The 13,847-nt window shown below is 42.3% G+C and overlaps 1 protein-coding gene and 1 long non-coding RNA gene across 2 annotated transcripts; one reads left to right on the top strand and one right to left on the bottom strand.

Annotated features, from left to right (window-relative positions):
• Nucleotides 1–201: 201 nt before the first annotated feature.
• On the bottom strand, nucleotides 202–4,811 carry LOC113144591 (uncharacterized). The gene is made up of 4 exons (XR_003297166.1): nucleotides 4,754–4,811; nucleotides 2,983–3,075; nucleotides 1,095–1,153; nucleotides 202–915 (listed from the first exon to the last, which is right to left on the bottom strand). It is a non-coding gene; the product is annotated as an uncharacterized LOC113144591 (long non-coding RNA).
• Nucleotides 4,812–5,663: 852 nt separating this feature from the next.
• Nucleotides 5,664–8,044, top strand: LOC113144408 (POU domain, class 3, transcription factor 4). Its single transcript, XM_026330462.1, has one exon. The coding sequence runs from the start codon at nucleotides 5,831–5,833 to the stop codon at nucleotides 6,917–6,919; it is 1,089 nt and encodes a 362-aa protein (XP_026186247.1). The 5' UTR covers nucleotides 5,664–5,830; the 3' UTR covers nucleotides 6,920–8,044.
• The last annotated feature ends 5,803 nt before the right edge of the window (nucleotides 8,045–13,847 follow it).

The raw sequence follows: 13,847 nt of genomic DNA, 5'->3' as shown, positions 1-13,847 counted from the left end.
GAACACAACTCATTTCCCACAAATAGCAAAGAATAAAGCAAACAAAGGCAGAACAGAGCTTTGCCATGTTTATTGTTGTGATATAAGAACCAGCACAGCTCTTCAGGCCTCTCTCATCTCCTTACATACAGTATGTCATTTAGGTCTCAGCTGTACTAAACAGCTCAATTGAATATGGCATTTTAGTTACACTGTGCTCAGCTTAATAAAAACATCTACTCCTATAATTTATCATCCTTTAACACATATTAAGCCACGAAATCAGGGAAAGTGTTGTGACTGAAGGGAGCAGAGAGTCTGTATGGCTCAGTATATTCTGGTGAGGGCTCTCTAACCGTAGAGCAGAGGGAGCAAAGGGGTCATAAGGTGTGTGTGTCTATGTGCGTCTGTGTGTGGGTGTGTATGAGGCCAGCATCACCAGTCCTCCAGGGCTCAGCCGGCTAATTAATAATGAATCCCAGAGAGTCTGTGTTTGAAATGCAGATGTGCAACTGCCGGCTCCGCCTGCTCCTTCAGAGGGACCTGTGTGTGTGTGTGTGTGTGTGTGTGTGTGTCTGTGTGTGAGTGTGTGTCTGTGTCTGAGTGTGTGTCTGTGTCTGAGTGTGTTTATGGGCCACAGGGGAAAGTACGTTGGTTGGTTGTTTAGCTGTGGTAGGGAAGTTGCTGATTTTCTACATGAAACTTACCAGAGTTGATAATTAAACATCAGCTACATTTGATTTTTGAGTTAGAACGGAAAAAAACAGTCAAAGAGAGATTTTCACATGTTTTTGTAACAGCCCCGTCCTCTTTATGCTCCCAGGTCACTTCTCTTCCTCACTGGTGCCAGCAGAGGCCTCAACCCCAAGCTCATCTCTGATCTCAGCACAGAAGAGAAGAAGAAGGATGGTGTGGAAGAGGAGCTGGAAAGGGGGCCTGAAGAGCATACATTACATTTCACATTATAGACGCTCTACTATTCTTCTCTCTGTTGTGGATACTGTGTGTGAATGTGTGTGTGTATGTGTGTGTGTGTTGGTGTATGTTGTGTGTGTTATGTTTGATGTTTGAACAGTTTGAAGTTTAACAGATGATAATGTTATGTAGATTTTTACCAAACCAGACTCTCGCTCCACTGACCCAGGGACACTATAGCCTCTTCTGCAAACAGCACCTGTAACACACACACACACACACATACATACACATGCACACACATTTATGTTTGAAAGCAACTGGAACAAACTGTTCCAATTTTGTCCAGGTATTTCAAATTCTTGCAGATAATAAAAAATAATTTTGCAGCAATGTCTTTGAAGAGAGTTATTGTTGAAGCTTTGTTGTGAGTGGCGGAAACATTTTCAGGTGCTGAAAGGCTGTTTCACCTCAGGTCTGTATGTTGTTTTGACTGAGTCCATTTTCTAATTAACTACAAACCAAAAACAATTTTCTGCTGAAATTTACATTATAGTTGGAATATTTATACCTGACCTAATACTTCCAATTGAAGCTCCTCTTGGTGTCTTCCAGATGTTCAAAGAACTTCAATTAATTATATTTTGAAGGGACTTTTAAATTCAAAACAACTTAAAATGATTCAGTTTCACATTTGGCTTTGCTGAGAGAATAATTTAATGACGTTTTAAAAATGTCAAAATGTTTGCAGCCTTTTTCATTTCCCACGTTACTCTGTGCAGGCAGTGCTTTATTTTTTTAATTAGTAATTCATCAAAAGCTGCAATATTTAATTATTAGAGTTTGGTGCCACAAAGTGAAAAAGGTGTGTATGATCCTGTTTTCGATCAGTTCCTAATGTAAACAAAATTCTGCTGCATTTCCACAGTATTTTATTTTTCAATTAAAATAAAAAGCATTACACCTATCTGATAATCATATGCTTTGTCAATCTCTCAGCGGGTACTGTTTATCTTCCGCACTGTAATAAGTGGGCACGATCTAGAATAAACAGAGATAATAACGTGTAAAATGTGTCAAATTAGGCTCCGCTGTAACAACAGCAAATAATTGCGTGGATGTCAGTGAAGGGTTCTCCCCTAAATTTAATGGGAAGTTACAATCTGAACCAAATCTGTGGTCTACAGTCAGGCTCAGATAGCCCATTCATTTTTCTCCAAAATCTGAGCACTTCGTTTAAAAGTCTCTGAAAAGTAAAAGAACTTTAAAATGATGGCGGGCAGATGTGTGAAATCACTTTGACAAAACCACACACAAACGTAAACACACGTGATAACCCCCTGAACCGCGTGTCTAACGCTGCAGACCAAACAAACGCACCGGGCCTCTTGCATTATGAATGCACATTTACACTTGTGTGCTCTCATGGGACCAGCTTTAGCTTCATATACATTCAGTCGTTGCAATGTATTTTCCTCCTCCTACCCCCCTGATGGACACACACACACACACACACACACACTCAGAGAGGCAGAGATGCGGTTTAGCCTGCATGACTGACAGCTGGACATGTATGGGACACCCTGCACTTTTCTATCCAAAATAGAGCTGAAGCAGATGTTATTTTGTTTTTTATAAAGCTGATCCTGAAAACAAACTGCTTGTCACCAAAACGATGTGAGATACGTTTCCCGTTTGTTTTTGAAGGTCCGTCTTATTTCAACACGGTGTCACTGTCCTTTATTAGCGACGTCACGGGTTAATGGGAATATCGATTTTACCGTCTGGGAGCCTGCGACTTGAAGGCTGAGAGAATAAGTGAGTTTAAAGCCGAGAACTGACACGAAGATTTTTTTTTTTTTTTTTAAACAAACAAAACAATCCCAGTAATATTATGATTCCAGTGATGTTTCCATTCGGTTACATATTTCTTATTTTTAAAAAATGTGCATTGCTAAAACAGGCTTATTTCTTTTATTCTGGTCATGTTTAAAACGGGTTCACACACCATATAAATAAACACATAACTATTGGCCAAATACAGATTACTGTGAATGATAAAAAAAAAAAAAAAAATCTTTAAATTACCATATCTGGGCGCAGGGCATCATGGAGAAAGTTCCCAAAGGTCAGGACATCAAGTGACAGGTCTGGGCCCCAGGCTGTCTCAGTCTCACATGCCTAATGAGATAATAATAATAATAATAACAAAACAACAGCTCAGAAACAGGCTAAATGAATAAATACTTTTACAATAAAACCAACTCCATCAACATTTTCATATTTATTTTTTTATAATAAAACAATATGCATTCAATCACAAAGAACTGAATCATTATGAAATCATTTGATGAGACAGAACTTATAAAAATAAGGAAAATTAAGAAAGATAACCCATAGGAACAATGTCTTTTTTTTTGTCCGCACTTTTATTTTATTTTATTTTATTATTTTATATGATCTATGGAGACATGGTGACCTGGCCCAAATAAATTCAATGTCCAAATGTGTCAAACACAAATATTTACAAACCTGCAGACAGGAAGGAGCTGAAACTATGTTTTTTTTTTTTTTGTATAAATTGGTGTTAAACAAAAATCGTCAGAGTGAACACAGGTGTTGAGCCATAGCGCCTATAGACAGACATGGTGCCTTAGTGGCAGAATACAAAAAGAATTCACTCCCAGATATAACTGGCTTTAGTTTCTCTGTCCCTGTAGCACAATAAAATGCTATAAATGAATGAGGTCATAGTTTATTTACTCCAGTGCCTACAGCAAACAGCCTGAGTGTGAAGATAATCACCATAAGATTCACTCAAAGCCGTCAAATAAACACAAACAAGCCGCTAAACAAACATGATAAACAGCCATAAAGTACCATTTCATAAAGAGAAAATTCAAGAAATCGTGACTCATTAGTTCGTGTTATTTAGCAGTAATGTGCACCTTGGTAGACAGAGGCTGCAGTGCTGCATGGTGTAAGTGTAGCAGGGCTGGCTCGGGTTATCTGTGAATGGGCTCTTTATTGGAGGCGCGGAGCGGGGATTTGCCTTTTATTCGCCTCGCTATGGTAACGCGCTCGACGGCAGAAAAATGTTGATGTGAATAAAAGGAATCAGCACAAGGAGCGTTTCTCGAGAAGCATCTGTTACACTTAGAAACTTAGACTATCGAGAGCAACACAACCCCCTCTCCAAGTCCCTCTCACGTCTGGTTTAACGCCCCACACAAAAATAGACTTCATTTTGTAACAAGACAAAAAATATTTCTGCTTTATTTTGGCGACTCTGAGCGTGGAACCATTTAGGCAAATTTTTAAACCTCCAGTTTTGATGATCAGATGCAATTAATTTAGTTAGAGGGATCCATTTTTAAAAAGAGAATCCATCCTCCAAAATCAATTCGCTTTGGCGTGTCATTTAATATGTCAGGGATTAAAAAGGAACGCCATAACACCAGTGTGCTAGAAAGGCAGCATTTCTCTGCATATAATTCTGCTAATTCTTTCATTTCTTATATTTCTATAGCGACTCAAAAGAAGCAGTCCGGTTCCGCAAACTAGGCCACTGGAACCGCACACGCATTCAATTTTCAGTCACTTACAATCAAGTTTCGAAGAGGAAACTGGATGAAAAATGTGCAAACCCCACCACACTGGAATTAGAATAAAAAGAAAACAACAAACATATAAATATGACAAATTACTTCCCTTCCACTGAGAAGATTATAGACCGCCCTGCAGATCAGCCCGTCCTGTCATCACCCTTCCTTTACTCTGTCATTCCTCCTGTTACAGAGGCCCTGTCTAGCCCTCCTCCAGCGGCCCTGTCCACACATCCAGCCCGCGGTCAGCTCACCTGCTCCGGCCTCCTCTCTGCCTGTGTCTCTGTCTCCACAGCCAGCTAGCTCCTCGGCTCAGCGCTCTTTAATGACTTTCTGGTGGCTTGCAGCCTTCTTTTATTTCTCCTAAATGTATGAAAATGTATGCAAATTTAAATCAAGCTTAACCTGGGAGCTCCAGCAATATATTTAATGGAATTTCAAACCAATAAAGAGACTGGGACACAGTCTACTAATGGCAAATATAATCAGTTTGCTCTCAGACATACAGATAGATCTTTAAGTCTGAAGGGACCTGGCGAGACTCTTACAGGGTGGGCGCAGGAATGTGTAGCATGGTGGGACACATTTACTCCTTTGGAAACGTAAAAAAAAAGATGACCTTTTTATTATGAACATGTCCGATGAACATGATTCCGTATAGTAGCAGTAAAAACGTATGTGTCCAATAGGAAATATAACTTAAAAGACTTAATTGCAATTATAGGCCAATGACATTCGATATTTATGTCTGATCAAAGTGGATATGGATAATGACCCGTGCGTAAAACACTTTTGGGTAAACACTATCTTGAGACGTGTCATTGTATAAACACCTGAGCAAGTATTCTCTAAAAGTTAATAATTGGCAGAGAAAACTGCACTTGGTTTGATTGTATCCTTCCAAATTAAGTACTGGCACGTCTAACAAATGCCATTGCGCTTTAATCTCCTCCTTCACACGCGCTCAAGGGTGACAGGAGCAGCAATAAACTTGTGCGTAAATCAGTTAGAAACTTTAATTAATAAACAGGAACTGAGCTTCATGCGCACGTCGTTCCACAGCCAGACCCAATGGACCAGCACTCCGTCTCACTTCCGGTTCGACTAGTATAACCCTTTCCCACCCGCAGCTCTGATTCCAGAGGCGGAGGTTTTGGTGCCTGCGTCGTCATTGGTGGAAACGCGTCGTTACTGAGTCTGCGTCGCTCTGTGAGTGGTGGTGGAAGCTGTCAATCAGTGCCAGGCTGCTCCCGAGACTCCAGAGAGAGGGAGATGTCAGAGGCTGAGCTGCTGCCTCCCTTCAGTAACACTAGTGGGGTTCAGCAGCCAGCATGGCCACAGCTGCCTCCAGCCCCTACACCCTGCTCAGCTCCAGTCCCATGATCCATCCGGACAGCCAGGCCATGCAGCCTGCTAGCCCCTACAGAGGACACCAGAAACTCCTCCAGAGTGATTACCTGCAGAGCGTCCAGAGCAACGGACACCCCCTCGGGCACCAGTGGGCGAGCAGCCTGTCGGAGGGCAGCCCCTGGTCGGCCTCCATGGAGCAACAGGACGTCAAACCAGGCCGAGAGGACCTGCAACTCGGCATCATCCATCACCGCTCCCCGCACGTAGCGCATCACTCCCCTCATCACAACAACCATGGCAACCACCCGGGAGCGTGGGGAACTCCGGTGTCCCACAACTCCTCCATCACCAGTGGGCAGCAGATCAACATCTACTCCCAGACGGGCTTCACTGTCAACGGCATGCTGGACCACGGTGGCCTCACGCCTCCACCCAACCCACAGGGCCAAGGCATGCACCCGGGCCTCAGGGACACACTCAGCCCAGAGCACAGCGACCTCGGAGGGCACCACTGCCACGACCACTCCGACGAGGAGACACCGACTTCGGACGAGCTGGAGCACTTTGCCAAGCAGTTCAAGCAGCGGAGGATCAAGCTGGGCTTTACGCAGGCGGACGTGGGTTTGGCTCTGGGCACGCTGTACGGTAACGTCTTTTCCCAAACCACCATCTGCAGGTTCGAGGCTCTGCAGCTGAGCTTTAAAAACATGTGCAAACTAAAGCCGCTGCTGAACAAGTGGCTGGAGGAGGCAGACTCGTCCACAGGCAGCTCTAGCAGTATAGACAAGATAGCAGCTCAGGGGAGGAAGAGGAAGAAGAGGACGTCCATCGAGGTCAGCGTGAAGGGGGTACTGGAGACGCACTTTCTCAAGTGTCCCAAACCCTCCGCGCAGGAGATCTCTTCGCTGGCGGACACGCTGCAGCTGGAGAAGGAGGTGGTGCGCGTGTGGTTCTGCAACCGGAGACAGAAGGAGAAGCGCATGACGCCGCCGGGAGAGCCGCCGCCACACGAGGGACCCTATTCTCACAGCGGGAGCGCAGGAGACGCCTCCTCGTGCCACGATCTCTGACCGAAGCACCGGGCGGAATCCCCCGGCACAAACTCCCGAGCGCAGGGGCGCGCGGTGGCACCTTCCAGCCGCCCTGCCTGCCCCGGTACAGACTCCAGCACTGAAACAATAACAGAGATACCTGTTCAGCCTTCGTCATTTTCTAACTGTCATGAGGGCATTATTCTATAGCGGCATATCAAACGTCACATTTCACTTTTCGGAGCCCGCCAAATTATTTTCTACATTACGGATATAAATACAAAATGTGCCTAATAACCCGCCAGCGCCTTTGGTTTTGTGTCACCATTTCTCATCTCCTCGATAATAACGATAGGGTGGGACTGCTGCTGTGTTTTGTTTTGTTTGGGCTTTTCCTCCGCACACTCCTGCTCCCGTTGTGTGATCAGTTGGCTGAAACAAATAATAATATCACTTTTCTTAATTGATTTGTTGCAGCATCAGGGGCCGTTTTACAGTCCACCTCACGCTTCCCTCGGGCTTCTACGATGCTTAAGTTCTCAGCGTATTTACACTCATTATTTTGTAACGTAGCAGATCTGTAATTATTTTTGCATATGCAAACATAGGCCCTCATTTCATTCGTAGAGGCATTGCTACCAACATGATAGCACTTGGAGGGGTTTTTCCATTATCTTCCTCCCTTATGGCCTGTAGCTTCTGAAAGCCACACATCAGTTCCTGCTATTTATAAACCCATTTATTTGAGTTCAATCATCTTCGACCATATAAACTGTGTGGACTCTGAAACAGAGCCGAGAATAGAAAGAAGGGGTTGACTGACGCTACACACCTGCCTATAATTTTATTGTACGTTCAGTATCAAAAATTTTATAATCTTAAATACTCCTGTTATTTGGTTTATTTCTTAAGTATTTTTTCGAATATTGTACAGTTTTATATATTACCCTTTTGAAGTCATTAATTTAAACAAATGATCTTAGTTATCCATGCACTTAATTAGCAATGTAAAAAACAAACAGACAGACAAACAATATTTTCAGTAAGATCGAACTGTTTCGGCGGTTTTATTCCAAATTTCGATGACAGCTCAAGTAATTATTTATTTTCAGTATAAAGCTTGTATTATGTTTTGAAATAAACTATGTATGTTGTAATAAACAATTTCTTGGTACAACTGCTCACTGTCCCAAAACAGAATCCAACTTCTGATAAATGAAGGATGATTTAGAAGACAAATGATGCAAATGTATTATTATTATCATCATTATTATTAATATTATTATTATCATTATTATTATTATAATTATTATTAAAGTGACAGTTATAACTGGAATGTAAAATTTTGTAGAACCTAATCTTGACTAGCTTAAAAGAACAGTTGTCCATTTACATGTTTATAAACACAAGTGCAACCAAACAACTAGTAAAACCTAACTTCCACTCGGCTCTATTGTCATGTCAAAAAGCAACTTTTTCACTAACAGCTGTAAAATATCCAGTGGTTCAACAGGACCTTGGCTGCTGGTCTGCAGGCTCTATGGATCACAGCAAACTGAGACACTTTCTCCAACAGTTCCACTGAAATGTTATTGTCCGGGCCCTCTGCCCTCCTCAATCAGACATGCGTGATTTATCGCCTGGGCCGCTGGGCCTGACAGCTAAACACAATGACACACACACTCAGACGCACACACTCTCAGACACACACAATCAGAAGCAGATGAATCTCATTTCAAAGACTACAGCTGCGTATAATTCGCCATGCAAGGGCAAAATATGGCTATATTCTAAAAAAAAAAAAACATAATGCCTAAAAATAATTTAGAGATGTTTGGAAATAAGTAGGCCTATAGATGCAGCGCTGCTGAAATGATTAAAAAATAGAACTGGAGAGTGAGAGTGAAGGAGGGAGAGGAGAGGAGAGGAGAGGAGAGGCGGAAGGGTGCTAGGCCTTGCCATGAAATAGAGAACCTGACTGGAATACTAATGCGTCTGAATTTATGCATCTCCTCAGTCTGCAGCCCTGAGAGGGGGTGGGGGAGACAGAAAGAGGGAGAGGGAGACGGAGAAAAGGGTGTTAGGGTGGAGGTGAAACGGGGCGGTTATGTAGAAGAAGAGAAAAGTAAAACCATGGCTGATTGATTCCATCCATCTATTCTAGTTTGCAATAATCCCTGATTTCTGGGGGGGGAAAAAATGACCCTGAATGGAAGAAGAGCAGCCAGCAGTCGAGCAAACAGGCAGCACAAGCCAAGGTCCAGAGCAGCACTGCAGTATCCTTGAGCTTCTTCCACCACTGTTTCAGTGTGGAGCTCCAGCATAAAAGCCTTTACAAGCACCATTCAAATATGTCTTTAAAGAGTAACTGACACCTCCATAACTATTAGTGGGGAAACGACTGACTTGGGAAATTGTGAGAAAAATATAACAGGTGCAAGATAAGAGCATCTTTCAGACATATTCAATCCTGAACTTTGGGTAATTATTTTTCTAAAATGCTTGAGGCTGGATGACTCTGCTTTACACTCAAGGCAGATAAGTGAGTGTATGACTCAGATCCTAAGTGAGTATGGGGCTGATCATCAGACAGGACAGTGACAGTGGAGAAACAGAAGTAGTGACTTGTGCAGCAGCAGTTTGGAGGATGATCAGAAGTTGTTTACAACATGAAGTAATGAGGCTGGCTGACTCACGCCATTTTTTTTTTTTTTTTTTTCATAATTGCATCTCACCTCAAACCTTCTGTTGTCTTTGAGTCCGCTGTGTATCCCATTTCAAAGACTGGCAAAAACAATCCTCAACACTGGTCCCCAAATTCTTCTAAATAAATTGTTTTCCAAATCTTTTATCATATACTATTATTTTTCCCAAGCGTTTTGAAAATCTGAAGGTCAGTAGAAATTTTCAGAGAAAGAGGAACAAAGTTTATGAGGCACAGATGTAGTGTTTGCAGTAAAACTGCCACGGTGCAAGGTCATAGAGAGGACACTCGACATCACATTTCTCTTTAATTAGACAGGAAGAAAGCACAGGGCCGTGTTGCCATCCAGAAAACACAGACGGGAACGAAACACAAACCCACATGAGAGGAGTCAAAGATGGGAATAATGAATATCGGCTGTTAGTGAGCCACATGACTTTTATACTTTACAGATTCTGTCTCTTCCTTTGCCTAAAGTGTAGCCTATTAAAGGATCCTTGCTACAGCGCTCCATCTCCTACCAAGTCTCACCTCCACCAAAATATAACTGCAAGGTCATATGTTTACTTTTACACTATAGGTCTGATCCTTGGCTTCATAGTGCTTGTTCTTTTAGAACATAAATGTCTTACAGCAGTGGTTCCCAAGCTTTATGACTTGTGACTCCAGAAAACAAAAGAGTAACTTACCCCATAATCGACTGTATACTGTATGCACTATGTGTTCAACCATAAAAAATGGCATCCTTGCTTGAAACACCGAAAACTGCAGTAATTCACAAGAAAAAAGCAAAATTATGCTTTGTGTAATTGCAACACTGGTGCTGGTCAGTAAACACTATCCTGTAACTTATTCTACATTAGACCTTTAGGTGAAAGTAAGTAAAGTCTTGAAATGAGCAAAACAATAAGATATGCACAATCTTGGAAATTACAAGAAAAAAACCTCTAACCCTTTTTCACTGATGAACAAAAGATGAGATATACATACTATTACTTCAGATAGTGGTGTATTTTTGAAGATAGTGTTTCATCATGTGTGTTTCACGTTGTGTAAAATCTAACTTCTAATAAGATATCTGCGAGAATTCTCAAAAACTGACAAGATATTTTCCTGTGGTTTGGGGATAGCATCCTATATACAAAAGCTACTGTTCAAAACTAAAGTTACAGTATATTCTGACAGCGATGTGCTATTAACAATCTGCAGTAACTACTGCTGACTACTGCAGCACTGATATTTTGTTATGTGCAGATAAAAGTCAATTACCAGCCTTCACCATAGTTGGGCAATATGGTTAGTCTCAGAGCACCTCTGAAGACAAAGGATATCAGAGTCCTGAAAAGCAAATCCTCCCAGCAGTGACACTTCAGGGTTAAGAAATGGTTGTTTCCTGGATTCTTTCTTGGCCTGAGGGACTAAACAAGGCTTTTATGCGCTTGTGACTGACATATTTTTGGTGATTCTCACCACAAATTGCATGTTTTGGATTGAAAAAACACATTTTTTTTTTTTTTTTGGCAGTGCTTGTCACACTTGTTGCAGTGGGAATTTACAGACCGATTCATCACATTGTTACTGTGATGTGGCTGCCCACTGACAATCACCTCTTACTTCTGACTGATCAGTGGAGGGAACAAGACCACTGCTGATGGTGGCAGTGCATAGGAGGACAGCTAGCTCCAAATCAATTCTAGATGTAGCTGGAGAGTCGGGAAAGACGAATGCAGGGTGGACGAGGAGGGGAGGGGATCTACTGTTGAAGAAGAAGAGAGAAGACGGAAGAATCTGAAAACGATTAACCAGGTAACTTAAAATCAATTTCCCTTCCTCAGCTCTGGCATACCTTGACAGGGCTGGGCAGCTACACCGCAGCTCAATGGGCAGAGGGTGAGGTGGTGTAAGTCATACATCACATCCAGGAATCCTAATTTAAAGACCGTAAGAATCGTCATGAACAGAAAAACAGTGTAATCATTTATTGCTGCTAGTAAAATACAGAAATTCAGTTTTTAAAATTGATTTTTTCCACCCCCTTAGTTCCACCCTCTAACCTGCTATGTCCATTTTTTTACCTTCAGTCACAAACAATTACATGTAAAAAATGGTGTCAGTAGAACAGCTGCCTCTCTGATGTTATTGTTCCCCTCTGTTGAGGCTGTGTCATTCATGTCTTTGCAATTACTTTGACAATTAAAACCATATTAATGTTGTGCAGTGTGATAGCTCTATTAAGACACCTATTAACACAGAGTGATGTCTACAGTTTGCAAACTTTGATCTGATGTCAGGTGGTCGCACGTGGATGTGAATGTGCAATTAAGAGGTCTTATTTCAAAAACCACAGAGCAAAGTAGCATGCTCTGTTTATATTGCCGTGTAACACACACACATGCGTGTGCGCTGTCTGAACGGCACCGTTCATGGCATTGAAGAGTAAATCACTGTGTCTGATATCTTCATTTGAGACAGAGGGCTGATCACTGCTCATCCTGCTTGTTCCACATTAAGTCATTATCACACACACTCACTCCATTAATTCTCTTGCTTTTATTAGCAGCAAGAGTCGATACACACACATGCATACATATACACACAGTGGACCAATGACAAGCGCTGCCTCTACCTCATCTGACAGCTAATGGCTTCATTAGGAGCAGCGTGTTAATTGGCTGACTTTGGGGAGATGCTCGTTGATGAGGATAAATAGATTCACACCTGAGCGGGGCACTATCCAGACACGGCAGCACTGTGGGAACTCTGGATGATGAGCGAATGTAGACTGCAAATATGACTGCTGCGGTTTATTATACAGTATAAGTCAATGTGACAGACCCCTGTCCCATTCTACTTCCTCCCAGCCTAAACACAGTTGTGTTTCCTTTGCCAGGCAGACTTATTAGCTGAGTGGTTGATTAGCACCAGGAGGCCAAAACAAAGAGCAGTATGTCAAAGCAATTAGCCCCACTGTTTACCTCTCTGCTCCCAGGCTGACTGCAAAATGCATCTAATCCAGGAGAGAGAGAGAGAGAGAGGGAGGAAGAGGAGGACAAGCAGTCAGCTTCAGCAGTTACAAAAAAAAAAAAAAAAAAAAAAAAAAAAAGGGACAACAGCTGGTCCATAGGCCAGAGTGTGTGTGCATTGATGGGAGCAGTCCTCGTGCCTCAATCCATCTGCTTTCCCTGCCTGGATCTCCATCCCCTGTTGTCTGGTCATGACAGCTCTGAGACACACACACAGACACACGCACACACGCAGAGTCGCCCTGGCACACCACTGGTTACTGGACCTTATATTCTGCAGGGAGTGGGGGGCAGACAAAATGGAAGCAGGTGAGACTGATCATTTACATCAGTGGAGGGTACAGACCCTCAGAGGCACACTGTGCGTTCAGCATGCGTCTCATGGACTGGAGAGTGTTACCACCTAGTGGTGGCTAATATAATTTGCAAATCATTTGGATTTCTAAAGGGAGGAGACAAAGAGAAATGAGAGCACCAGGGATGTGGCTGTAATTCTATTTCACCAAAATAAATGTAAAAAAAAAAGCACATTTCCAAGGAAGTAGTGCTGTATTTCTTGTTGTGCCCCAGAAAAGTCAGTTACTGCAGGTTTAATTTCCTGAGTTTGAATACATCCATCCATCCATCCATCATCTATACCCACTTATTCCTATTTAGGGACACAGGGATCTGCTGGAGCCTGTCCCAGCTCTCTTTGGGTGAAACGCAGGGGTCCACCCTGGACAGGTCACCAGTCCATCACAGAGATTGAATTCACTATTTGCAAATTTTTATTCTGTCCAGAGTTCAGTTTTTGCCTCATAGTCTCACTCTTTTAAAAGTTTGACAAAAAATATCTTTTACTCAAGGTTACTCATCTAGCTGCTCTACCACAAAGGTCTGTCAGATGGAGAGCTGCTGAGATGAAGCAAACAGGACACAGCAAGGGCCCTGAATACTTTTGCAAAAGATTTGTTTTTGATTTTCTTTTAAATGCAAAACTTCTAAGAAAAAGTGCCGCCTTCAAGTATATGACACTTTTGTATCAACGCATGCAATACACGAAGGGGTTTTACTACTTCCTGAAGTCACTCTAGCTTACAGAGACTACTAAGCCATTTGCTGGTCTTATAATTTTTTCTTTTGCTACTGTTGTTTCAGCATGTCAGTTAATTGTTTCAATCAGAAAGTCAAACAAACCTACGTACAAAAATTCATTGAAACTCGACGTCAACATGTAACTGCAACTTAAACATTCCTG

The sequence above is a fragment of the Mastacembelus armatus genome, chromosome 10 (assembly GCF_900324485.2).
Source record: "Mastacembelus armatus chromosome 10, fMasArm1.2, whole genome shotgun sequence".
NCBI lineage: Eukaryota > Metazoa > Chordata > Actinopteri > Synbranchiformes > Mastacembelidae > Mastacembelus > Mastacembelus armatus.
This window is presented reverse-complemented; position numbering and strand designations above follow the sequence as displayed.